The sequence below is a fragment of the Myotis lucifugus genome, unplaced genomic scaffold, assembly GCF_000147115.1.
Source record: "Myotis lucifugus unplaced genomic scaffold, Myoluc2.0 scaffold_152, whole genome shotgun sequence".
NCBI lineage: Eukaryota > Metazoa > Chordata > Mammalia > Chiroptera > Vespertilionidae > Myotis > Myotis lucifugus.
In genome coordinates this window covers 2,146,828-2,173,143 of record NW_005871200.1, presented here as the reverse complement: position 1 = coordinate 2,173,143, position 26,316 = coordinate 2,146,828, and the positions used below count along the sequence as shown (strand labels likewise).

The 26,316-nt window shown below is 36.5% G+C and overlaps 1 protein-coding gene across 5 annotated transcripts in view; it reads right to left on the bottom strand.

Annotated features, from left to right (window-relative positions):
- ORC3 (origin recognition complex subunit 3) overlaps nucleotides 1-26,316 on the bottom strand; it is a 51,280-nt gene that overhangs the window by 7,510 nt on the left and 17,454 nt on the right. For 3 of the 5 annotated variants that reach the window (XM_006095360.3, XM_014461400.2, XM_023759342.1), the window contains 8 exons: nucleotides 25,667-25,780; nucleotides 21,585-21,718; nucleotides 20,828-20,891; nucleotides 13,118-13,234; nucleotides 11,971-12,050; nucleotides 3,898-4,031; nucleotides 1,546-1,625; nucleotides 554-654 (listed from right to left, as the gene is read on the bottom strand). In XM_006095360.3, the coding sequence (XP_006095422.1) occupies nucleotides 554-654; nucleotides 1,546-1,625; nucleotides 3,898-4,031; nucleotides 11,971-12,050; nucleotides 13,118-13,234; nucleotides 20,828-20,891; nucleotides 21,585-21,718; nucleotides 25,667-25,780 (824 nt within the window). The remainder of the gene's footprint in view (nucleotides 1-553; nucleotides 655-1,545; nucleotides 1,626-3,897; nucleotides 4,032-11,970; nucleotides 12,051-13,117; nucleotides 13,235-20,827; nucleotides 20,892-21,584; nucleotides 21,719-25,666; nucleotides 25,781-26,316) is intronic. The other 2 variants (XM_014461402.2, XM_006095361.3) reach the window with 1 other exon arrangement.

Below are 26,316 nucleotides of genomic sequence, written 5' to 3'. Positions count from 1 at the left end.
TCTAAGTTTGCTATGAGTACATTTCTCAACATGAATTTAGTGCTGATAATGATCGCACAGGTATTCTCTAGAATTATAAGTCCTTTCTTTACTCGGGATAAAATAGGACATTACGGCTAGTCTGCTCTGGGGCTTGGCCCAGGTCCAGCATACTCTTAGCAGAGATAGAGAAAGAACAAAGTGCAATAATCTGAACAATAAAGATTTAATTTTAAAAAAAGAATAAAGTGCAATGCAAACACTGTGTTATTAGAGAGGGCAAAAACGCTTTCTGTTTTCATCACCACCCCTCGTATCCCAGCCTAATGAACTAGATCAAATTTAAACCTGTACTTTTGAACTAGCTGTAAAAGAATGCACTAAGTCATTTTGTTTACACATCTTCATAAGGATGGAAAGACGATCAAAATTACAATTCTAAGCTGGAAGGAGGAACCTGAAAAGCATAAAGCCTAATCTAGGGGGAAGTGTCCCAAAATGGGTATGGATGCTATCACATCAGTGCTATTTGGGAAAATAGCCAGATTTTTAGCGCTTAAGAGCAACCACTCACCTCACCAGACAGTCAATGAAGTTCACAACTTTTTCTCTCAGGACTTCAAACTTGGTTTGTTTCTTTCCTGTTCTTCTTAACTCCTTCATTTCCAATAGTGACTGTGGATGGAAAGAACATAGCTTTTCTGGTGATTTGGAGAAAGAAAACCCCTCAGAGGCAGCTGATGCCCTTTGCCTAAGACAGAATATGCAAGAAAGAATCAGATCAAAATGGGTTCTTTTTTATTTTTAAGGTCTGGAAAGAATCTCTCCTCCTAGTGTTTTGCTCCAAACATTGAGTAAATTTTCAGGGAAAGAGGAAAAGGGCAGTTAACTTCGTTACTAAGTTATATGGCAGAGTGCTCACTATCCACAACTCATTACTTCATTTAAGTAAAGGACTTACAAGGAAAAGAAAAACCTTGCCCTTTTGCCACACTAACAGAATAGATTTCCATGTGGTTTGCTTTTGCTTAGATTGAAATTTTATTCTACATTTATCATAACTTGGTATCATGCTATACAAAGAAGGTTCTATACTCTGACGACCAAGATTCTAAAGTTAGAACTACCTGAAAAAGATTACAATGGGTATACTGTAGTTCAATTTCTGCTCTACATGACTATACATTTAAAAAATCAACAAAAGTATCTAAAACTAATGAGGTAGGCTCAACAGAAATACCAACAAATACATCAGATAAATAATTGGGTTCTTTTTTGCAACTATGTTCCCATTTTCCCTATTGCCAGTTAATTTTCTCTCTCTCTGAGGCTACAGGAACAGTTTCCACCTATGTTCACTAGTAAATTCCAGACTGTGTACATGGAGAATGAGGCTGGCAGTGAGATAAATAGGATGTTTCATTTATAAGTAAATTACAAAATCTGCTTTGTTTCTGGGTGTGATTTTAAAAGGAAAATAGAAATATCCAGGCAGAGCTAATCTAGAGTACATACTGGAAAAAAGGGAGTATCACAGGGTGTCACTGGAAGGAGAAGTGACCTGACCTTCTGAAGATGATAGAGGTCTGTCTTCTGAAGCCCCTTTGACTGTGACCCAGAAGCATCTTCTTCCTCTTTGACTTCTGCTTTTAATACAAAACCAATATACAGCAACTGGGATAAATCCATTCAAGTCAGGAGAACCAACATTTCTACTATGCCAAGAGAAATACAGTTACATCTGGCAGGGGACCAAGGGTCCATCAGATAAATTATTTCTTCCAGAAGCTAAAGGTCAATAAATATTACATAACTTATGCTGCAGAGGGGTCTTGAAAAAACCAGCTACTGAATTTTTAAAATGTGACCACAATGAAAACAAAGTACAAACAAATACCCTCCTCCAAAAAAACCAACAGCAAAAAGCGCCAAGTCTTTGTGCTGTTATAAATAGCTTCTAAAAAACAAATTTAAACTGTATTCCTTTGACTATGCCGATGATCAACAACATAAACCCACACACTGGCAAGTTTGGCCCTGATGTTCCAATGTACTATTTTTGACAAAATGCTATTAAAGTAATAAAGAGGGTGTGTAAAAGTTTTGACATAATCTACTAAAACACAAAGTGCACCTTTGCTCTTCAGCATAGGCCACAGTAAACCACATCTCAGACTTGTAAAATGAAACTGCATTATATATGCAGTTTCATTTTACAAATATCTGAGTCCAATTTTGGTGCGGTTTTTTTTGTTTGTTTTTATATTTTTATTGATTTCAGAGAAGAAGGGAAAGGGAGAGAGACAGAACATCAATGATGAAAGGAAATCATTGATCGGCTGCCTCCTGCACGCCCCCTACTGGGGACCAAGCCAGCAACCTGGGCATGTGCCCTTGACCAGAATCAAACCCGGGACCTTTCAGTCTGCAGGCCTACACTCTCTCCACTGAGCCAAACCAGGTAGGGCTGAGTCCAATTTTGTAAAAGATGGAAATTTACCTAATTTATGTTAAATACTCCTAAGTCTTTTACCCTATTTATGTCCTTAAAGTGGACCTTCACTGTCCCAGTGACCATAATTAGGGGGCATTTAAAGTGTGAATCGGTGAGAAAAGAACAATGAGCTGGTGATTAAGAGAGGTAGGTACTGGTCTGGGTGCTAGCTGGCTGTGGGATTTTGAGCAAGTTCCTTTCTCCTCTGAGCTTTAGATTCTGTATGTAGCTGGACTCAATGATCTCCACAATTACCAATTACAGCCCTTTTGAAACATGGTTAGGCTCATGCCCACCCACAACCTGGAGGGAACCCACCCCTTAGTCTTGTGGGGTACTTCCTCCTTTTGCCTGTTCCTGCCACTTGCTCTTTCACCTTCCATTAACTAAGCATTCCTCCGGTGCCTAACACTGCAGCAGGGAGACGAGACGGGGAGGGGTATCAGCAAAAGTGGTTTCCTAAATCCAAAGGCTTTACAAGACAAAGGAACACTTGCCAAACAGGAAGGATTGCTATGGCATTACAAGTAAAATATTTCCACTAATCCATGTCCAATCTATGTGCTTATACATTATCCACCAAGCTGTCTCTTTCGCCCAAGCTCCATTAAAATTTTCCTGAATAGGGGAAATGCTTTACCAAAAGAATTCCATACTTTGGCTTAGAGAGAGAGCAGAAGAGCCCATGAGAGTTAATGATCAGTACCAATCTGTGGTGCCCACAAGAACAAGAAGTCCTGGAGCGTGAGAGAACAGAACATGGCTACTTGTACACAACCAGGCACCCCAGCATCTGGCAAATATAACTATGGTCACATGGGGGCCATGAAAATAAGGGAACTGGTAACCCTTCAACACAGAGAAATGGCAGGCTGCCTCAGTTCACTTTCACTGAAGGATTCAGGCTCTTGTAAGTCTGATTAAAGCAGACCTCATGCACTGGTAATCAGCACACCAATGAGCCTCACTGCTGTGAAAGCAGTTGAGAACTATTAATTTTTCAGGCTTACTAATGACTTATGCAGTGTTTTTGAAATCTATAAAGGACCTGATGGAATGCTTAAGAAAAAAAATCTAAAAGGAGTCCTTAATTACGATGCCCTGCTAATCTCATCAATCTTAATATTTTTGTCCCTCCCCCACCTTTTTTTTAAAGGTAAGTCCTCCAAATTATCCATCTGCACAAAGAATGTTTCTATTTTTCGCCCATTTGATGTTTTTCATTGCTTAAACCAAAGCTGGAAGATAACCATTTGACCTGTTTGTAATTATCAATATGTAATATTCTGAGGCTTGGTATACTGACTGATCATGAACGACTTTATGCCTTCATCTCTCAATACATCTGAACATGGGGTTTTCCATGTCATTTTAGTTACATGACTTTCATAGCCAGTAAAATTGGCAGGATATCATCTTCTCACCATCCAGGCTCTGAAGCTGGGCCAGGAGCTCCTCTATCCTCTTTTCTGTGCTGCCAAGATGCTTTTCAGAAGAGGACTTTAAAACGCTGAAACACTTCTGAAGGATGGTCATCAGTTCATCCTTTGCCAACATTCTAGAAGAGAATCAGTGACAGGAGATGTAATCTAACTGGAACATTAATGAGGTTAAAAAATATTATCTACATATGAAATGATTCTGATCAGAAGAAGATGGTATAAATTCTTCATTAGTAGCTACCAACATTTGTTGGAGAGATTTTCCTCAATATGTATGACATTCAGAAGTATTCAGAAGAGTTCTCATGATGAAGCTCAGCTTAGAAAGCTTACAAACATTGGGTTCAAAGTCTGGCTCTGGCACATACCATGTCTGCAATATAGAACAAATTACCAAACACCCCTGATCCTTGGTTTCCCTGTCTGTAAAATGAAACAGGGACTCACCTATTTCACAGCTTAGAATGGAGGCTTAAAAACTAATGAGAAGATGTATTTGAAGAATCTAACACAGTGCTTACCATACAGTAGGCATTGAAGGTTTCCCTTCACTGCAGATATAAATGTAAATATGAGACAAGAAATGTTTGCTGAGGAAATAACACTTATGCTAAAAGAAAGCTTGCTTGGAAGGACCAGAAGAGTATCACAATAATTTCTCTAATTACTATTTTAGCTAGCTTTATATCTTTTATGGGCATTATAAACATCAGTCAGGAAATCCACTTAATTTTAAGTAACATGGGAAATTCTGCTTGTTTTGTAACAAGCAGAAGAGTTGTGTAACTCATTTAAGGCCATATTGGAGATCTTTGTTAGAAATGGAGACAGAACACAGATATTCTCAAATTAAGATCCTGTTCTCAGAGCCATTACTTATAGGATCTCTCCACTAAGCTCATATTCAGTAACAGAATGAAATGGAATCAGGTTAATATTAGTAATGTTAAGCGCTATGACATAAGTATACAAGTTATTCTCAGCAAACAGTCCTAAATTATGAAGACTACAATGATTAAAACTTCTTATATTAATCATGAAGAAACAATCAGACAAATCCAGAACGTATGCTATTCTGCAAGATAATTCTCTTATGTTTGACAATTTTCATAATAAAAAATGGGGAAAAATACTAATATTACTAAGTTAGGGGGAAAATACAAATCTAACTAGATTATGACTACTGAAAAAAATTAACCTGGTTACTTCAACTAAAATTTAAATGCAGACTGAAAAACAAAAAACATCATCAACCAAACCAATAATATAGAAACTGGTAGGGGTGGACAAAAGGCAAACTTTTCCCGATTTTAAGAAGACATGTAAAATCTTCTCTTCTGCCCTGGTGAGTGTAGCTCAGTTGGTAGGAGCATCCTCCCATCCACCGAAGAGTCTAGGGTTCGATTCCTGGCCAGGGCACACACCTGGGTTTTGGATTACATCCCCCCAATTTGGGGTGCGTACAGGAAGCAACCAATTTATGTTTCTCTCTTTCTCTCCCCCACATCCCTCTAAAAATCAATGAAAATATATCCTCAGGTGAGGTTTAAAAAAAAAAAAGTGATGAACTATGTTAAATGCCGATAATAGTTTAAAAATACAAATGCACACGGAGAACAGACCATTACATTTAGGTACAAGAAGGTCACTGTTGACCTTGATCAAGGTAGTTGTGCAAAAAAACAAGTAAGTTAGAGAGAGAATGGGAGGAGAGGAATTGAAGATAGTGTGATAATGCTTTCGAATTTTGGTGAATTCCATCCAGCACATTGCTTTCAAAGAAATAGAATAAAACTAAAAGAAAATATTTGAATTTAAAAGTATAAAAGCCATCATACTAGATTACTTTGAAGAGAAAGAAAAAAACACATCTAGAATAGATCATATTAATGTGGAAAATGAGCTATTTATCTTTAACCAACTTGATTAAGTGATTATATCACCATCAAGTAAATGGTTCCAAAAAGGCTTGTGGTACTTACTGTGTTAAAAGTTTTATAGGTTGCCATAAAAAATGTTTCCTTAACTGAGACAGAAAGAGAATCCTTTAGCAATCATTAAAAGCAATCATCCTGCAGGGCAATGGAGTGTTCTGCTTCATTGTGCAGAATAATTTCTGGTTAAGTACTGATTATATAAACGTCTGATTGAGAACAGACTATAAGGAGAAACTAGTCAATCCACGGCTAATGCAAAGATCTGAATAATGAGCTCGCAGGTTTTCAACACACCATTATAAAACTGCTTTGAAAAATATTCAAAAACGTAAACCTGAAAATATATCAATGAAGAAGAAAAAATAAAAATGCTTCCAAAAAAAACAACTACAAACATTCAGAGATTATCTTCTTCAAAGACAACACAACAAAGCAATTGTATATGATCATGACAAGTGAAATAAAAATATGCATAATTCCTCCTAAGCCTTGATATTTCATCTTAGATGCCACTTCTCCAAGAAACTGCTCAACCTCCAAATGAAAGTTAACTGTACAGTCTATTAGTTCCTCAGCACACGAAACCTCACCCATCACAGCCCTTATTACTCTGTATTTAATTGCCTATCTACTTGTCTACCTTAATCTCTCACTTGGGCAAAATTCATTGTAGGTAAAAACAAGGGTCATCTTTGCCATCAGAGGCTCAACATATCGAGCCCAAAAAACTACAAAAGTATAATGCTAAATTCACAAGAAAAAATAAGTTGTCAAACTAAGTTTGATTAGCTATTTCTCCATTTTATTTCTTAGCTGCCTATTCATTTTACTAGCAGAAAAGTAGTAGTGGGCATTCACTTTAATAAAAAAAAAAAATAAAAATTCAGATTATTTTTTCTGTTTATTGATATAAAAAAACCATGGCTCACTATTAGCAATTAAATACTTTATTCCAGTTTTGGACTAAGAGATCAATTTGAGATCAATGGCCCAAAGTCACCCAACTTCTCCACAATTAAGACTTATCTTTTCCTTTAATGGCTTCATTTCTTCCTCAATTTCTTTTTTAATTGACTTGAAAGAGAGGAAGAGGGTAGAGAGAGAGAGAGAAACACTGACGTGAGAAACATCAATCAGCTGCCTCTTGCACATTGCCCGACTGGGAACCGAACCTGCCACCTGGGTATGTGCCCTGATTGGGAATTGAACCCACCACCTTTTGGTGTATGGGGCAATGCTCCAACCAACTGAACCACCTGACCAGGGCTCCTATCCCCTTATTTTCTAGAACAGTGTTTCTCAAAGTGGTTCCTGGACCATATGTCCAAATGTGGTGGAGTGCTTGTTAAATTCAGGTTGCTGCTGACCACCACACTGAGGTTCCCAATAATAAGATTCAGAATTTTGGGGGAGAGGGCATAAATTTACACATTTAACATACCTCAGCTGATTCTTATGCACACTAAAGCCTGAAAAGCATTACTCTAAAAACATTACTCTCAACATATTTTGCTGTAAAATGAACTTCAACAGTTCAGCAGTTTGTCTGACTTTACCTACAAATAATTGTGGAGGACCCACTGTGATGCAAATTCAGAACCCTGCTCTAAACGTAAGAAATTAGATGTTAATAGTGCAATCTCATGTATCTCCTGCATGGATAAATCTAGATCAGTGATGGCGAACCTTTTGAGCTCGGCGTGTCAGCATTTTGAAAAACCCTAACTTAACTCTGGTGCCGTGTCACATATAGAAATTTTTTGATATTTGCAACCATAGTAAAACAAAGACTTATATTTTTGATATTTATTTTATATATTTAAATGCCATTTAACAAAGAAAAATCAACCAAAGAAATGAGTTCGCGTGTCACCTCTGACACGCGTGTCATAGGTTCGCCATCACTGATCTAGACCATCAAAAGTTAGATACTGCTATTTAGGAAGCATCTCACAGACTGTAGAACTGTGTCATTTTTCATAACTAGATCTTTTAAATATCTTCTAAAGATGATCTGCAAAGTCAGAAAACAATGCATTATTTAGATTCCAAATCTCTAGTCTCTTTGAAGTAAGCTAAAGTGATCAAATGTTTTTTGAGTCACGTTTTTTCAACTCAATGAAAGCTGAGCTATATATTACTGTTTAACTCAGAAGCCTTCCTCAGAAATTAGAATAATTTCTTTCAGTATAAAGTAAATTCCTTCAGCTATCAATCAACTTCAACTTGCAAATCTGTTTCTGCAACAAACTCATAAAGTTACACTCAGGATAAGCAGACTATACACTATGGCTTCTTTTATTTATGTCTGCAGCCTGTGCCAAGATGACTAGTGTCAGGACATGAGGGGGAGGAAGGGTGGGGACATTGAGTCCCCTGAAACTTGCTCAGCTGGCTCATTTTTAAATATATTTTTTATTGATTTTTTTACAGAGAGGAAGGGAGAGGGATAGAGAGTCAGAAACATCAATGAGAGAGAAACACCGATCAGCTGCCTCCTGCACACTCCCCACTGGGGATGTGGCCGCAACCAAGGTACATGCCCTTGACCAGAATCGAACCTGGGACCCTTGAGTCCGCAGGCCGACACTCTATCCACTGAGCCAAACCGGTTAGGGCTCAGCTGGCTCATTTTTAAAAAGTGGGTATGCTCTGAACATGGACTATTGGCCACAAACCCATATACATTTCCTTTTACACCACCTTTCAAATAATTAAAACAGGATTAAAAAACAGACTGAACTTTCAAAATTCAGATTTAAATTCCAGCTCTGTTATCTGCAAAAAAGTCATTCAATGTTTCTGGCTTTGGTTCCCTTATTTGGAATAAAATGAAGTAAGTATGGATGAGTAAATCTCAATTGATGGGGTAGGGGGCAGAATAAATTCCCTAAAAAGGGGCACACTTTTCATTATCCCAATTTAAGAATCGTTGCCATAGCAATCCATCACTCCTAATGTGAGGGCACAGTACTCTTCAGGCCCAGCTGATCCATCACCTTCCTCTAAGTTGAGGACTGTGACTTAGATCAATCTTATTATGAAGCAAGGTTTTTAGAATTACGTATGTCTGAAAAATTCTTCATCTAGTATTTAGTTTCTAGATGGCTGTTGAGAGAGTCTCTCCAACAGGAAGGTAAATTTTGCATCTTAAGGTCTTTCATAGCTGACCAGGAAAAGCCAGTGTACTCCCTAGCTCACTGCAGAGATGGCATCATTTTTACCACTTCCTGTTCCCAAATGGCATTTTAACTTAAATATGTCCTTATATAATTGGATGTAGTTGAGTAAAAAATTAACCAATTCATATCCTGTATGTGGTCTTCATGCTCCAAGAGTTGACTCAGAGAGGAGAAGTATGGAAGACATGCAGAACCATGTACTCATATCAAATTATGACATATTATTAAGGCATACTTGCATGCTCCCCCCACACACATCAATGTCTGTTGCATAGATTTTTAAAATAACTGTGATACAAAATTCTGTAGATCTTTTCCAAAAAATCATTGCCAAGACCAATGTCAAGAAGCTTATTTACCGATTATGTTTTCTTCTGGTTTTATGGTTTCAGGTCTCACATTCAAGTCTTTAATCCATTTTGAGTTGATTTTGTGAAGTATAAGATAGTGGTCTGGCCTCATTCTTTCACATGTATCTGTCCAATTTTCCCAACACCATTTATTGAAGACTCGTCTTCCCTCATTGTATTTTCTTGGATCTTTTGTCATTAATTGCCCAAATATGTGTGGGTTTATTTCTATTATGTTCCATTGATCTATCTGTCTGTTTTTATGACAATACCATTCTGTTTTTGATTACTATAGTTTTATAATATAATTTGAAATCATGAAGCATGATGTCTCCACCTACATTCTTCTTTCTTAAGATTGTTTTGGCTACTAGGGGTCTTTTGTGATTCCACAAAAGAACTTTTTCAGTTGGTTAAATCATTGTCTTGATACGCCAAGGTTGTGGGTTCAATCCCAAGTTAGGGCACATACAAGAGTCAACCAATGAATGCATAAGAAGAACAAATCGATGTTTCTTTCTCTCTCCCTTCCTCTCTCAAATCAATAAAAACATTTTTTAAAAAGAATTAAGTACTTTTTAAGGGTCACGAAATATTTCATCAAGTAGATCTATGGTTACTTTAGCATGTCAGTTTCCAGATAACAGGGATTTTTCAAGAGAAGATACTTAAGATGTTACTAGACTATGGTTCTAACAGTACCTTAGTTTTTCTTTCCAAAGTAACATTCAATTATAATTTTATTCTTAATTTCTTTCATCATTTGAATTGTTTGAAGACAGATGATAAGAATGTCCAGTTTCCTAAATTCAGATGATTCCTAATTAGAATGTCAAACTGACAAGTGTCTCTGACTTCCTGTCTCTGTCTAATCTGTACAAAGGGGAAAAGAAATCCAGTCCAGGTTCCCAGATTCCTTCCCTTTTGTAGTGCCCACTCTTGCTGGTCCTTTCTGTAGCTGCTTTATTTGCTCTTAGTGCCTTTTACATTCCTATGTTTCTGACCTCAGCTTACCAAAATGACTAAAACTTTGCTTTCTATTGTTTTTGCTTTATGAAAACTCCAAATCCATAAGTACAACAGCTTCAAAGTGAAGCCTGGATTAGAACCTGGTTCCATCAACAGTTAAGAGAATCTGGCAAATCACTAAAACACTATCTGTGCTTCAGTTTTCTCAGCTTTAAAGTGTGGCTAATAGTATATACTAGTAATACTTGAGTACTGAACTGGAAAATGTATTGAAAGTACATAATGCAGTGCCTGGCACCCTACAAGCCTTCACACAGAGTAGTTATTATTCATGTTTTCCTACCCTAGTTTGGAATTGCTATTCATGATCCTTGACTTGTACCCCAAGACTACAGGCCAAGGGAGATACAGAAGGAAAAGAACAAGTCCTTCCCTGACAAAGGAATCTATGAGTTTGGAAATACCAACCTGGAGAAGGAAGACAATCACTAATCATGAAGGTTTAAGAGGAAATCTAGCAAGAATCAATTGGGTGTTTGAGATAGGTATGTTAACTTTAATAGAAAACAAAAGAAGTCTCAGAAATATTTCAGTAGAAGTATATAAATACATAAAAATCTCTTACTGGCATTTAAAAAAAATAAAATACAGCTTTTCAGTAGCAACCTAGTTTCCATGGGGAGTTATTTTTCCAAATAGCATAAAATTAGTTTCCCATCTTAAACTGCACCTGCTAGATCCTAAACATTTGTATTATTAAGTCTCTGGACTTAAAGTGCTGTCAATGTGAATTTTCCTCCTACTGTGCCCATCTGTTCTTTTCTTGTGGACCCAGAGGAAGCCAAAGCTTAATAAATATTCAGTTTTCAGACTTCTTTATATTTTCATATAAGCACTTATATCCACTGAGGAAAATTACAAGACTGTGTGCAGAAACAACTCATACTTGATTTTCCTTTTCTCACTGTTCAAGTGGTCACTATTTTGATGGAAGACTAAAGAGTCACCATACATATAAAGCCAAGGAAAACAAATGATTATAACTTTAAAAAAGATGCATTTGTCAAGGACGGTAACTGATCTTTGATAATAATAACTCCACAATATACCTTACTTATTCATGTAATATTAGATAAATAATTTATGAATTATCCCATGTTGATGTGAACAGGGCCAGCTCAGGTGGGGAAAAGCATCAAGGCCACTGCCTACTCGTGGTTGCTCCTCAGCAAGGTCAGCAGTGACCTCCTTCACAGGATGCATTTCCCCTAGTGATGCTGCTCCGCCACTCAAGCAGCGAAGGGCCATGGTGAGCTCGCTTTCCATGACTACCTTCCCTGCCCCATGTCAAGCTGGCTCCATGAGAACTATCCATACCTACTCATGTAGTGTTACTATTTGACTTGTTTTACTTTAAAAATAACACTTAAAAACAAAGTAACACCAACAAAGAAATGGATGGTTGCTACATTAAAAACACTGTAAGCTACAAACATAAATTCAAGATAGATAGAAATATTAGACACACATGGCTACTTATAAAACTACTTGGCAGGCAGAGGTCTGGAGGAAGATGTTACATATTGGCAAGCTTAGAGCAGACTAAAAAAAAACTACCTCAGCAGCTGCAAGGCCGATGCATACTCCTCTGAATCCCATATGTTCTTTTCTAAACATGTGCAGTACAGCTCTCTGATCTGTAAGTGAATAGCACACTTATGAGGAACCAAAAGTGATGTACTAAGTTGGCATACTACTAGTTTGACAAAATCCACATAACTAGTCAAAAAATTAGGGTTATTAAAAACAACCATTTTCTTTAGACGACAAAAAAACTGGCATATATCACATGGATCAGTATTTATAAGAACATCATTTGCATATAAGGAAAGTGAAACTATATTGGAATTGGCTGTTAATCACCGGTCACTTTGCAACACAAAAATCATGAAAATGATAATGTGATTAATAAAAAAAAGGCTTAATGGCAGCAATCATTTTATAAACAAGTCATTTTTAAAAAAATATTTTTATTCATTTCAGAGAGGAAGGGAGAGGGAGAGTTAGAAACAGCAATGATGAGAATCATTGATGGGCTGCCTCCTGCAGACCCCCCACTGGGGCTCGAGCCTGCAACCTGAGCATGTGTCCCCACCTGGAATCGAACCCAGAACCCTTCAGTCTGCAGGCCAACACTCCATCCACTGAGCCAAACCAGCCAGGGCAACAAGTCATTTTTTACATATTTATTCTCTAAACCTTTGAGTTAAGTGCAAACTTTTAAGAATACAAAATTCTTCCATTAAAATCCTACAGATGGTTCATGGGTTTATATGACACAAAGGCCGGCAGAGGATAATTTTGCAGGGAGAAGTACTAGTTCCCTTTTAGTTCTTAGTATAATGCAAGGTTAACCATTAAGCATTCTTAAACAGAATTTTTCCATTTCACTAAGGTGGAGGGTCACCTTTGTTTAAGTGATGGAAAGTGTTAAACAGAAAAAGCTGAAATGCCTTAGCACAAATACATTGCAGAGGAAGCAACATCAATAGGATTGATGTGGTCGTTTCTAGTTGTGGCCATCAGAGTAAAAAATATTGTTTCAATTACCAGTAATGGGTACAGCTGGAATGGATTTAGATTGTGCACTCACTGCAAGATTTGGATCCATTTCAAATTCTGATGTCTGAATGCTACCGAAATCAAAGCAAGAAACTACCAATATTCTGACTTCACAGATTCCAAATGAGGAAATTTTGGTTACCTGTCGACCCAGTGGGTACTTGGGAAGAGAAGAAGTGAACTGATGAAGACATCTCAAAACCAGAAAGTAATTTGTATGGTACACATGCAGGCTTTCTAGTAATGATTGTGTCTCCTCCTAAAAAAATCACAGAATACATATGTAAGTCAGTAATTTAAAAAATACAACAATAAATCTACTTAATGGATATATATAATTTCAGAAAAACTGAAAAGAAATGATTCAGAATAACAAATCATCCTTCTCAATTCTGAGAATTTATAATGTATACAAAATCCAGAGTAAAGGCTGGGTATTTTTTATTTAGTATAAAGTCTATTTTACACACACCAAAATTAATACTGTGATTTAATCTCCTATCTACAGCACTGCCACAAATACAAGTGTGGCCCCCAAAACACAACTGTGAAAAATAGCATCTTAACCAGCCAGTGTGGCTCCTGGTCAGAGCACATGCCTAAGTCATGGGCTCGATCCCAGTAAGAGGCACGCAAAGGGCAGTCCATTGATGATTCTCTCTCATCTTTGATGTTTCCATCTCTCTCTCATCTCTCTGAAATCAATATTAAGAAAAACAAACACGAAAAAGAGCACCTTGTTGGATGCCTGCCTGTGCCAGGCACCTAGTGTGTGCCAGAGCAAAGTAGGCCCATTACCCTCTACCTCACTGGCATCAGAAGAGTGAGGAGATGACCAATAATTAACAGTTACTGAGGTCCCACTTACGATGTATGCTTTTCTTAAAGTACAGCTAGAGCTGTGTTTGAAAGGGAAGAAACATCACAGGTGATTCTGCCTTTTGTTGAGATTCTCCAATATGTACAGGTTTTTCTTTCACTTTACCAATTAAGAAAAAAATAGTGAAAAAGAGAAATCTAAAGCCAACAAGCTTTATAATTTAGAATTCGGTATGATATGAAAGACAGTGTGTTAAGAAACCGAAAGGATGACTAATCTTGCAAATCAATTTCAAAAGGTTTTTTTTTTTTTAGGGGGGAAGGGAGGTTGAGGAGAAGGAGCATTGTTTTTTAAAACCTTCTGAAGTAGCTTAGAAATGATTTTAAAACACTGCAACCTAGCAAGAGCTTTTCAGGCCTTATATTTTCATGACTGCTTACTTCTGTAACATTTTCTTAAGAGGATTATGATTTGCTTTTCAGATTTCTTTTCTCTTCTGAGAAGTCAAATAAAGGACTTTAACTACTGGCCTGTCTTTTTTCGGTAATATCTTGCAGATACCCATTAATTTTAGTAGTCAACCATGCAGAAAAGAACACTTCAGGTATCAATAAATTCAAACAAATCTAAAAAGCAGCAAATCTGAGATATTTTCCTAAACTCTAAATCACTTAGAAATCAATTCCTTGTTTCAGCAATCTATGGATTAGCCCCTAGGCCAGTGATGGCGAACCTTTTGAGCTTGGCGTGTCAGCATTTTGAAAAATCCTAACTTAATTCTGGTGCTGTGTCACATATAGAAATTTTTTGATATCTGCAACCATAGTAAAACAAAGACATATTTTTGATATTTATTTTATATATTTAAATGCCATTTAACAAAAAAAAATCAACCAAAAAAATGAGTTCAGGTGTCACCTCTGACACGCGTGTCATAGGTTTGCCATCACTGCCCTAGGCCTTAGGGCAAATAAAAAAAAACACCTGAAAGCCTAGGGAAAATTTAAAAAAAAAAAAGCCTTTAATATAAAAATGTTTTTCTTCCCAATATTTGAATTAGTTGGTTATTCAAAAATCTAGGTCTGCTATCATCATCAGTACACCAGTACATCAGTGCAAATGGTACTTTAACCACTAACTGGGAGAGCATATTTTAATTCTATGTTTACCGTCAACCAGCAATTTTTGCTGCAAGAATTTTTAAAACAGGTAATACCTGACTATTTAGTCAGCAACACTGATCTCTTTTCCCTTAAATTGTCAAATAACAAGAACGACAACAGCCAACACAACAATAGCCATCCAGTGTGAATGAATCAAAATCATACCTATTTTTTTGTCAGGTCAGCAAAAAATGTATTTTTTGGTGTCCTACAGAATGTTAGTAATTAGTTTATGTGCCATGAGATAAAAAAAAAAGATTGAATATCGCTGCTGTAAACTGTAACATAGAAATTGCATAAAGGCAACAATTGCTTCCCTTGATGAATGCTTAAATAGCTTTTAAACAGGGGAAGCATTCCATAGAAAAAGGAATCTATTACTGAATAAAGTCATACTTTATGCTACTTGCACTACCCATTACTTTTACTCTGTGGAGTAACTATATATACAAATAACTGAGTGGTACAGTAGAATTGAAAAACATCTTTCCGGAATTTACTTGTATGAGGAGAGAAAAGAATACTTTACACAGCATGGGCAACATTGCACAATCAGGAACTGTGCCCTGGAGTGTGAGATTATTTGAAAACTCCATTTCAGATTTCTCAAACACTGGTAAAGAACCCTGGGCACCTGCTCCTCAGCTTACACTAACTCTTCAATAAAGTTGACATCAGGCCTGGAAATTAATGCCAGATCTTCCATTTGCTAATTGTGACACTTTAGATAGGCAACTTACTTAATCACTTTGTGACTCCCCCATCAATACAAAGGGATGTAAAAACATCTGTCTTATGTGGTGGCTGTGACTCACAGTGAGGCAATGCATAAAAACTAATTGGGAAAAGCTATTAATATTCCCCCATTTCCCCCAAACATTTGCTCATGGAAAGGAAAGTAATTTTTCATTATTTAAAAAACCTTTTCAGTATTTCGAGGCCTAGTGTTTTTTATGATCAGATAATGATGACAATTATGCAAATAAGATGAGGCCACAGTCTTATATTTCAGGCACAAGCAATTATAGTAAATTTGAAAGTTCTGTTTCAGGTTCTTTTGACTTCTCAATTTTTCATGAAATACAGTTTCCTAAATGAAAGTTTTAAAGTTGAGAAGAAAAAAAAAGGTTTAATTACTAAAGCAACACTATGGGGCAAAAAACACGGTAAAAGTATATCCAGTCTCCTGCTATTTCATCTAAAACCTATAGTTGCCTAACTAATAATAACTAATAATTTATCTTCAATTAAACCTATACATTAAAAGAAAATTATAATGAGGAATTTAAATGACTTAACCAGCCAGGAAAAATTATTACTAATCTATTTAATGAACAAATTCATAAAATCATAGCATTCCAGAGCCAAAAGAAACTCTAAAGATTATTTGGTTAAACTTCTTTTAAGGGTCTGAAAGCTATGAGTCATCAGAAGTTTCAGTCAATGATAGTTGTGTAAGCTTATTCTGCTTAAACTTACTAGAACTTGATTGCTAATTGTCAGAGTATACTCTTTAGCCATTGTACCCAGTTGCACTGTACAATTATTCAAGGGACAGACTATTCAGAAATAAGAAAATGCACAGAATCTTTTAGTCTTTCATCAGCTGCAAATGGTCTAATGTCCCACCTTAGTTTAAACTTCCTAGTGAATTTTATGCAAATGTACATGGTTTAGTCAGCTGAATTTTTTAATTTAAAAATGCACTCTCAAAAAGCCCAGTCCTTAAGTTTATAAAATACACAGTTGGGATATAGTTTTTTTGTTGTTTGTTTTTTAAACCTTAACTGCAATTTTTGTGTGTATGTGTGTTTTTTAATTCTTTATTGTTTAAAGTATTACATAAGTCTCCTTTTTCCCCCAATGACCTCTCCCTGGCTGCCCCCACCCCCCAGCACATGCCCTCATCCCCCTACTGTCTATGTCCATTGGTTATGCTCATATGCATGCATACAAGTCCTTTGGTTGATCTCTTACCCCCTCACCCCTGACCTTCCCTCATAGATTGGACAGTCTGTCTGATACAGGATACAGTTTTAAGGCAATATTTAGTAAACACAAGGTCCATAATTTCAAGGGAGTTGAGGGTTTTTTTAACACCTTGAGTCCAGTCAGAGGATAATGAAAGTGAATCATTTGTTTAGATTTGGATTTCACACATTAGTATAATACTTAAAATAAGGTAAGGGAAAGATAAATAACATAGGGATTCAATCTAGTTCAGTGGTTCTCAAGAATGGTCTCTAGCATTACCTGGAACCCTGCTGGAAATAGAGCTACAATGAGAACCTCTGGGGATGGAGCCCAGAAATCTCCTTTAACAATCTCTCCAAGTGATTCTGATTTGATAACCATAGGTTTAGTTCATCAGCATAAAGAGGAAAGTAGATTTTTAGGGCAGAAAGAGCCCAGACATAAAGAGTATACATTTTTTTGGAATATACTTTGAGGTATATGTCTTAGAAATCTTAGTTTAGAAACTAGGTACAAAAACAAACTCTAAGCCCATCCAGCATGGCTCAGTGGTTGAGTGTTGACCTATGAACTAGGAGGTCACGGTTCAACTCCCAGTCAGGGCATATGCCCAAGTTGCGGGCTTGATCTCTAATGTGGGGTGTGTAGGAGGCAGCCAATTAATGATTCTCATTATTGATGTTTCTCTCTCTCTCCCTCTCTGAAATCAATAAAAGTATATTTTTTAAAAAATAAATAAAAATAAACTCTAAGAGTAGGCATGTCTATATAACTATATAATCTATATGACTATGTAACAAAATATTTTATATATAATCTATATATATAAAAGTCCAGCGACTGTTACGGCGGGAGGACTGGACGACCAGAATAACCGGTCACTATGATGCGCATTAACCACCAGGGGGCAGACGCTCAACACAGGAGCTGCCCCCTGGTGGTCAGTGCGCTCCCACAGCTGGAGCTCCACTCAGCCAGAAGCAGGGCTCACGGCTGGCGAGTGCAGCGCTGGTGGCGGGAGCCTCTCCAGCCTCCGTGGAGCGCTAAGGAGCAGTGAGCAAGCAGTAAGGAGCTAGGGGTCCCTCTCACAGCTGGAAATCCCCCGAGGGGTCCCGGATTGCAAGAGGGTGCAGGCCAGGCTGAGGGACATCCTCCCCTCCCCCACCCCCAACCCCGTGCACAAATTTCGTGCATTGGGCCTCTAATATTTATATATAGTATATAAAACAGTATAGTATATAAAACTATGTATTCATATTGAGATCTTAATTTTTATAATAGTAAAAATAGTAACAATATGATTTACATTTACGAAAGTTTTAGTTATATTTGTTTTTAACTTTCACTTGCTGAGCAGACTTTGATTATCACTGAACCTATAAGAAAATTGTACAAGGAATTATTATCTGATTATTTAGATAAGGAAATAGAGGCTTAAATAGGGTAAGTGGTTCTTGAGTAGCTGAAGATAAAATGTAAGATTTCTGAGTTTAAGATAAGGATCTTTCCCTACATCACGCAGTACCATATTTTAATGTGAAATTTTTTCCAATTTTTAAAACTGTAGCAAAATACACATGAAGTTGAATTATATTGTATTTAAAAACAAAATTATAAAAAGAAAAAAGCATTATAAGAATAAAATATTCAAAGATACTTTCACTCTACACTATTCAAATCAACAGACACACTAATTTTTCATAGACCTCTTCTGTCCTTTGAATTCAGCAGGTAGCCTGCAGATAACTTTTTCAGGCTAAGGGTATAAATCTTTATGCTCCTTCATATTCTATGTAAGTCTCAAAAAATATGCCTCTAAATGAAAAAACATAAAATTCTAAAATGAATTCAGGAAAGATAAGAAGCAGGCTGATGAGTGCAACAAGAACAAGTACAGTAGAAATAAATGCTTAGACAGTACACAAAAAGTTACTGAAAAGCAGAGATAAATATCAGGCTATTTCTACAAGAAACTAGCCTAGACATGTTCTCCCTTTGTAACTCAATGGTTAAAGGTACTCTAAAAATCTATTCCTGGGCTTTTAAAAATACACTCTCGAAAGAAAGTTCTAGCAGGAAATGCACTTGGCAACAAGCTCACTTAGCAGAGAGCTAATCTATGTGATCTTAAAAGACTTTAGTAAACATGCACACATCCTTTTCCAGTGGCTCTTAAATTTCCTCTCTACCAAAATAACCTGCATTAGGGTTTGAGGACTTTCTGTACTGCTCTAAAAAGGTTACAGAAATTATGAAAACGATTCTTAAACTCAATCTAGAAGTAATTTTATATTAAGGCCCAGTGTGGATTCTGCATTAAAAATGATGTTTAATAGCTTAGCTGGTGTAGCTCAGAGGTTGAGCTTTGACCCAGGAACCAAGAATTAGCTGGTTCAATTCCTGGTCAGGGTGCATGCCCAGGTTGTAGGCTTGATCCCCAGTAGTGGGTGTGCAGGAGGCAGCTGATCAATAATGTTTCTCTTTCATCGATGTTTCTATCTATCCCTCTCCTTTCATCTCTCTCTAAAAAAATAAAAAACATATTTTAAAAAAGTAATCCTATATAATAAAAGCCTAATATGCTAAGTGTCGGTTGTCCAGTTGGCCGTTCAACCAATCAAAGCGTAATATACTAATGATATGCTAAGGCCACTCAACCACTTGCTATGACGTGCACTGATTACCAGGGGGCAGACACTCTGACAGGTAGGTTAGCTTGCTGCGGGGGTCCGGCTGATCGGGACTGAGTGACATGGACCAGACACACCCTGGAGCCCTCCCGCAGTCCCTCCCCGGCTGGCCAATCTCCTGTGTCCCTCCCTGGCCCTGACTGAACTGGTGGGGTCCCTCGGCCTGCCCTGCACCCTCTAGCAATCCAGCACCACTCAGGGGATATCGGAGAGCCGGTTTCTGCCTGATCCTGCTCAACGCAGGAGCTGCCCCCTGGTGGTCAGTGTGCTCCCACAGGGGGAGCATCGCTCAGCCTGAAGCTGGGCTCACACCTAGAGAGCACAGCAACGGTGGCGAGACCTCTCCTGCCTCCTCAGCAGCGCTAAGGATGTCTGACTATTGGCTTAAGCCCACTCCCTGGGGGTAGCGGGCCTAAGCCATCAGTCAGACATCCCCTGAGGGCTCCCGGACTGTGAGAGGGCACAACAAAGCAAGGTAGATATAATAGTGTATATAATATACTTATTTCTGTAAGACAGGGGAGGAAACCCTCATAATATATATATAATTACTTGTGTATGTGGAGAATATCTCTAGAATGATATGTAAGAAACTAATAATGCTGGCTATATTCAGGAAGGGAAAGAGGGCAGTTGGAATCTTTTCACTCTATATTGCCTTTGCCTTGTGAATGATGTACCATGTCCAAGTATTATTCATAAAAGATATAAACCAAACTCTTTCTTTTGACATTCCCTTCATTTTATGGCTAATTCATAATATTTTAAGCTCATTACTTCTTTCCTGGCATTATATTATCAATATATAACGACATTGTATCAAATCAATACCCACTTAGCAGTGGGTTCCTAAACTACATGGCTTCTATGTGCTTTTATTTATGACAGTCTTTAAAAGGACATTAAAATGAAACTGTCTGCAGTTTCCAAACTGTCATGTGGAAAGAAAACTGAGATCTAAAAGTGTTTTCAAAATAGGCCATAGGAGAAACCTAATGTTCTAGTTAATAAAGTCTTATCTTTGATATGAGGTTTAGTGTAATCTTTAATAGTCACATTCCTATATGATTATCAAGGACTACTTCATTCTACAAAGCATATTAAGATATACAAATGTTTTGTAAAATTAACTCAATATATATGTGTATATTCTTTTTCATTAAGAAAACAAGGAGAATAAAACTGAAATACAGCCACACTCCTACCTTTAAAAATCTCTCATTAGTCAACAGTGCAACCTGCTTTTCTGTAGCTTGCTTTTCCACGTACCTAAAATGTTTACCGTATCATACACAAAAAGAGAAAATTAAACATTCTAAGTATCTGAATAGCACATGGGGGAAAAGAACTACCTAGATTGGTGGTCACATTCTTTCATTTCTTCTCAAAAATACATTCAAGATGATAGTTTAATGATATTTTTAACTCCTTAAGTCAGCTGCAGTTCACAGTCTAGGGGTCCAATCATAAACTCCAGAAATAGGAAATGTTATTTATAAAAAGTAACTCTGGAGAATCTGTAAATTATGTCTCCTTGTAAAAATACTTTTCTTCATGCCAAATTTTCAAATCCAACAAAGAAATCTCACAATTAAAAACAGAAGGGGCACAGCCAGTGTGGCTCAATGGTTGAGCATCAATCTATGAACCAAGAGGTCACAGTTTGATTTCCAGTAGGGCAGATGCTGGGTTGTGGGCTCCATCCCCAGTAGGGGGCATCAGGAGGCAGCCAATCAATGATTCTCTCTTATCATTAATGTTTCTATCTCTCTCTCCCTCTCCCTTCCTCTCTGAAATTAATAAAAATATATTTTCAAAAAACACAGAAGGGTTTAAATCTGCTCTAAAAAAATTAAGTTTCTTTTTCCTTTTTCATCTTCAAAAATAACTGCATCTGAGATCCCTTATTTTGGCCCAAACTCTATCATAAGACATGTTAAATATACACTTTATTTTTTTTACCTCCTAAATGATGCAAGACGTCGGATGTTTTCACATTGATTATCTGATAAAAAATGTATTCTTCTCTTGGCTTCTGGGAGATTACAACACAGAACACTGAGGGGCTGGGAATAGAAATGCTCTAATAGAGAAAGCTGAAAAAAATGTAAAGATTAAATATATTTGTTATATTTTGTCAGTAAATCTTTTGCCCTATGTCTGCTCAATTTTAGTTGTTTTTTTAAACAGCAGAAGTATTTATGACACAAAATATACTTAATGTCACAATAACTGCAAAAAATACATAAATGGTTAATACCTTTAATATTTTAAGGTTTTCATTTTGTGGACAAGGTCAGAACATTATAATCTCTGAAGTATAAACTAAAGAAACTAATACAAATAGATAAATTAGTTATTTGCAGAAGTAACTCACTTAAAATAACAGTACAGTAAATGTTGTGGGGATGAGACTGGGATGTGACCTAAGGTTCTAATCGATGTCCCAAAACTCATAAAAAATACCAATCTAAAATCAGTGTAAAAACTGGTCTGCTAAATAAAAATGTTACAATGGTAGAAGCTTTGCCTATTCTTTTTTCATAAAAAGAATAATGAAAAATGATGATGGCTAAAGAAAATGTATCTTTTTAAATTCAGTTTTTAAATTCAGTTTTCCTCCACTTCATGGAGGAAAACATAGTACAGTATCAGATAGGTACAAGTAATCTAGTAACTAGAATGCTGTAGTTGTCACAGTATAAGGATGAATGATTTTCCAGATTCTGCCATAACTGATAAGATATATCTTGTAAAACTCTCCAAATATTAAAAACTTTGACTCTAAGCAACCTTCTATTGACCAGTTTGCTTTTTTCCAGATACCTTGATACTGGAGAGACAGTTCCCTACACAGTAGACAAAACACACTGTGATCACTGGGAAATAGCATTCCCATCACAAAATAATAAGTTAATATGCTAGTTTACATAACACTCTTAAGGTATTTGAGCTTGGTCCTTCCTGGGTAAACTAATAATGAATTTCTGAGCCTACAGAGCTACAGACCAGATACCCAAGGCTAGAGAAAATCCTCCAAAATAGTTCATTCTGGAGGAAGTATAAGGCTGTGAGGTGAAGGACCAGCCTAACTTAAAAACAAGTATAAATCAGAAAGCAACTATCCATGCCAAGTGCTAAATTATTTTTGCACATATTAACATAATCTTGTTTCTTACTTAGATTTTCCAATGACATTAATGTGGTAATACTTATTCTAATGTTAACACCATTTTTTAAACATCAGAAAAATAAAAATCAAACATGATAAGGAACTTCCTGGAGAGGAGGAATGGGAGCAAGTCACGAGCTACAGTAGAGCTACAAATAGGATAAGAACCCAGTGTCACTTAACTAGTTTGTCCAAGTGCGTCCTCAATCTCTGGGTCAATTAACAAGTTGGTTAACGTATCCACCTGATGAAGGAAGGATTTAAACATATGCAGAATGATCATATTCCCTATTTACCTCTACAGAAATCAGGACTTACACATATTTCCCACTGATGATTAGGAAAACTGGACAAATGGGGTCTAAATGTTCTGCCACTTATTAGCTATGTGACTTAGGCCAAGCTACTTACCCTAAGGCTGTATTTTCATGTGCAAAATTGAGGGTAATAATACATTAATGAAACAAAAAAAATACTTAGTAAAGTGCCCAGCACAAAGGAGGTGCTTCGTAAATGATCAGAAACCTATAAAATCATCCAATCTGATTCCCCTTATTTTATAGATGAGAAAACTGAGACCCACAGAGATTAGTAACTTGGTTAATGTCCTTTTCTTCACTCACTTTTTCAATGGTATTTGAGACTACAATTTATATTTTCTAAAGCTCCTTCTTCCCTTGACTTCAGTAGTACTCTACTTTCTATTGGCTTTCCTTTTGTTTTTAGTCTCCTTTTCTATTGCTCATGTTTATGTATCAGTCTGTCTTAAGGTTCTACCCTTAGTGCTTTCCTTACTCCTCTGCTTGATATTTCATCCTCATTACATGACTTCAACTAACCACCTTTTAATGATAAATCCTAAATATTTCTAGCCCAGATTTTTTTCCTCAGTGCCAAATCTTTATATCCAAGAAAACCTAAATTAGCCTATTCAAAAACTTACCCTTTTCTAACTGGCTTTCATTTATATTAAATGTACACTTAATAAATGGTACCAACCTCAAATCTATCTGCCAAACCAGAATCTTTATATCTGTCACTTATGCTCCTCTCTTACACATCCTATCATCTACTTAAGTCACCAGATTCTGTTGATTCTATCTCATCCTCAAATTTGTTTCCTCCTCTCCATTCCCACTATCACTACCTTATTTAGCCTTTGTCATATCTTGTCTATATTACTGCAGTAGATCTTTGATAGATCTCTCCCTCTCTGGTTGCCTTTGCCGGGACTGCTCTTCCAATTCTGACCTGGCTAGCTCTTCTTCCTTAGGACACACTTCTTTCTATAGAATCTCCAGGAATGTTTCTTTCATAGCATTGACTCAGAACTATAAATGCATGTTTACTTTTCTTCCTCCTTCATTAAGCAATGAGCAATTTGAAGGCAGACATTTCTTTGTCCTATGCATTTCTAGAACTTAGCATAGTGCTTGGATTTTAGTAGGCTCTTAATAAATAATTATGAATAAATAAATGAATAAAATGAAATGAATAAGAAGTTAGAAGTTGCTATAACTCCATATCATTTAATTTCACATATTGCTAAAGTAAATATTTTCTTGCTCTTAAATACTTTTATAAAAAATATCTAAACTGAAAAAAATATATATATTAGCCACAACAGACCACTACAGTGTTTTATATGGAAAAAGAGTGGATATGGAAAGTAATTTATAATCATCTAGGCACTACATAAACATGAGGTATTATATTGTGCTTTTGTACCGACGTTACTAATATACAGGTTTTAATCAATTTGACAACTGACATATGTTCACAATGATTACACTTTGCTAAGGTATTTTAGGTAGTCACCAAGAGAGGGAAATAATATTAAGTTTTAAACAACTAAAGAATGGGGTCTATTTTTAGTTTAGAATAGATGTTATGAAGCTAGATTAATGAATTTTTTTCTGGCAATTTAGGAAATCTTGGTGAAAATGCATTCCCAATATATAAGAATAAATATAAATGAACACATACACATATATGCAGAGGACAGCAAGCTATGACCCACAGCCCATTTTTATATGGCCTAGGAATGTTTTTTATATCTTTAAAGGGTTGTTGTTTTTTTAAAAGAAAACAAAGACTATACAACAGAGGCCATATGTAGCATGCAAAGCCAAAAATATTTAATATCTGGTCCTTTACAAAAATGTTTGCTGACCCCTTATATATAACACTAGAGGCCCAGTGCACGAAATTCATGCACGGTTGGGCGGGGGGGGGAATCCCCCTCAGCCCAGCCTGCACCCTCTCAAATCCGGGACCCCTTGGGGGGATGTACAACTGCCAGTTTAGGCCCAATCCTGGGTATCAGGCCTAAACCAGCAGTCGGACATCCCTCTCACAATTCTGGACCACTGGCTCCTAATCGCTCACCTGCTTGCTGGCCTGGTCACCCCCAACTGCCCTCCCCCTGCCGGCCTGGTTGCCCCACGCAGCCTGCTGTTCAGTTGTTTGGTAGTCCCTCACTAACCCCCCTGCTGGCCTGGTTGTAGGTAGCCATCTTGTGAGGGTGTGAGGGTCAATTTGCATATTACCTCTTTATTATATAGGATTTCCTAGGTAGAAAGTCTATAAGCTTTCATCAAATTTTTTAAAAAAGGTCTCTTTTCCCACCCTACCCCCTAACATGGTTAAGAATCATTGGAATGGACATTTTGCTATCCAATTAATGCATTCTCTATATTTTCGCTGCAAGGTAACAAAGCAATAGTAGGACCTAGAATAATATAACTTGAATTTACTTATTCTAGATTTTGCCATTTAAAATGCCTTAAATATCACACTAGTCAATTTGAAATAACATGCAAATTATTTGGAATCAGCTTGTGAATTTTCAAATCCATTAGTGTCTTCTTACCTGAAGTCCTTTTATAAAGTTCTGTATTGAGAAATCATAATATAAAAAGATGCTGGTCAGAATCTGTAATACTTTTTCACTCAGTTTAAAGGGAAACTGAGTTGTAAGAAGTAGCTGAAAGAGATAAATGGGGACAGGACATACTCCTTGTTAGTCTTTATTCTTCATAAATATCAAGTATAAGTAATGAGTCAAAGAATGAGACTATGATACAGTAACTATGAGAGCTATAATAATAGCTAGGTTTTTTAGGTTAAACATCAACTAAAATTTTAAATTAATTTACACAACAATAACAAAAAGGAGCTGTTCATACCACATGTTCAAAATCAAAGATGTCCATCACCTCCTACTCAATTCCTCATTTTAAAAAATACTGCCTATCAACTATATAAACCCCTTTCTCCCACCAGAAGCCATTGAAGCTACAAGTTTTGGCAATTCTTGTTATCTGATTTCTTTCTCATCCCTATTGATACATTTTATGTACTATTAGATGAGAAACCCCAAATTAACATGTCTATTTCAAAAATATAAAATAGCTGAATTTGTATTATCTAATTTTCAATGGCCTATAGTGAAGATTTTACATCTGAAAATGAAGTCATACTAGACTTTAAAAACATTTTTTATAATTTATCTTTATTGTT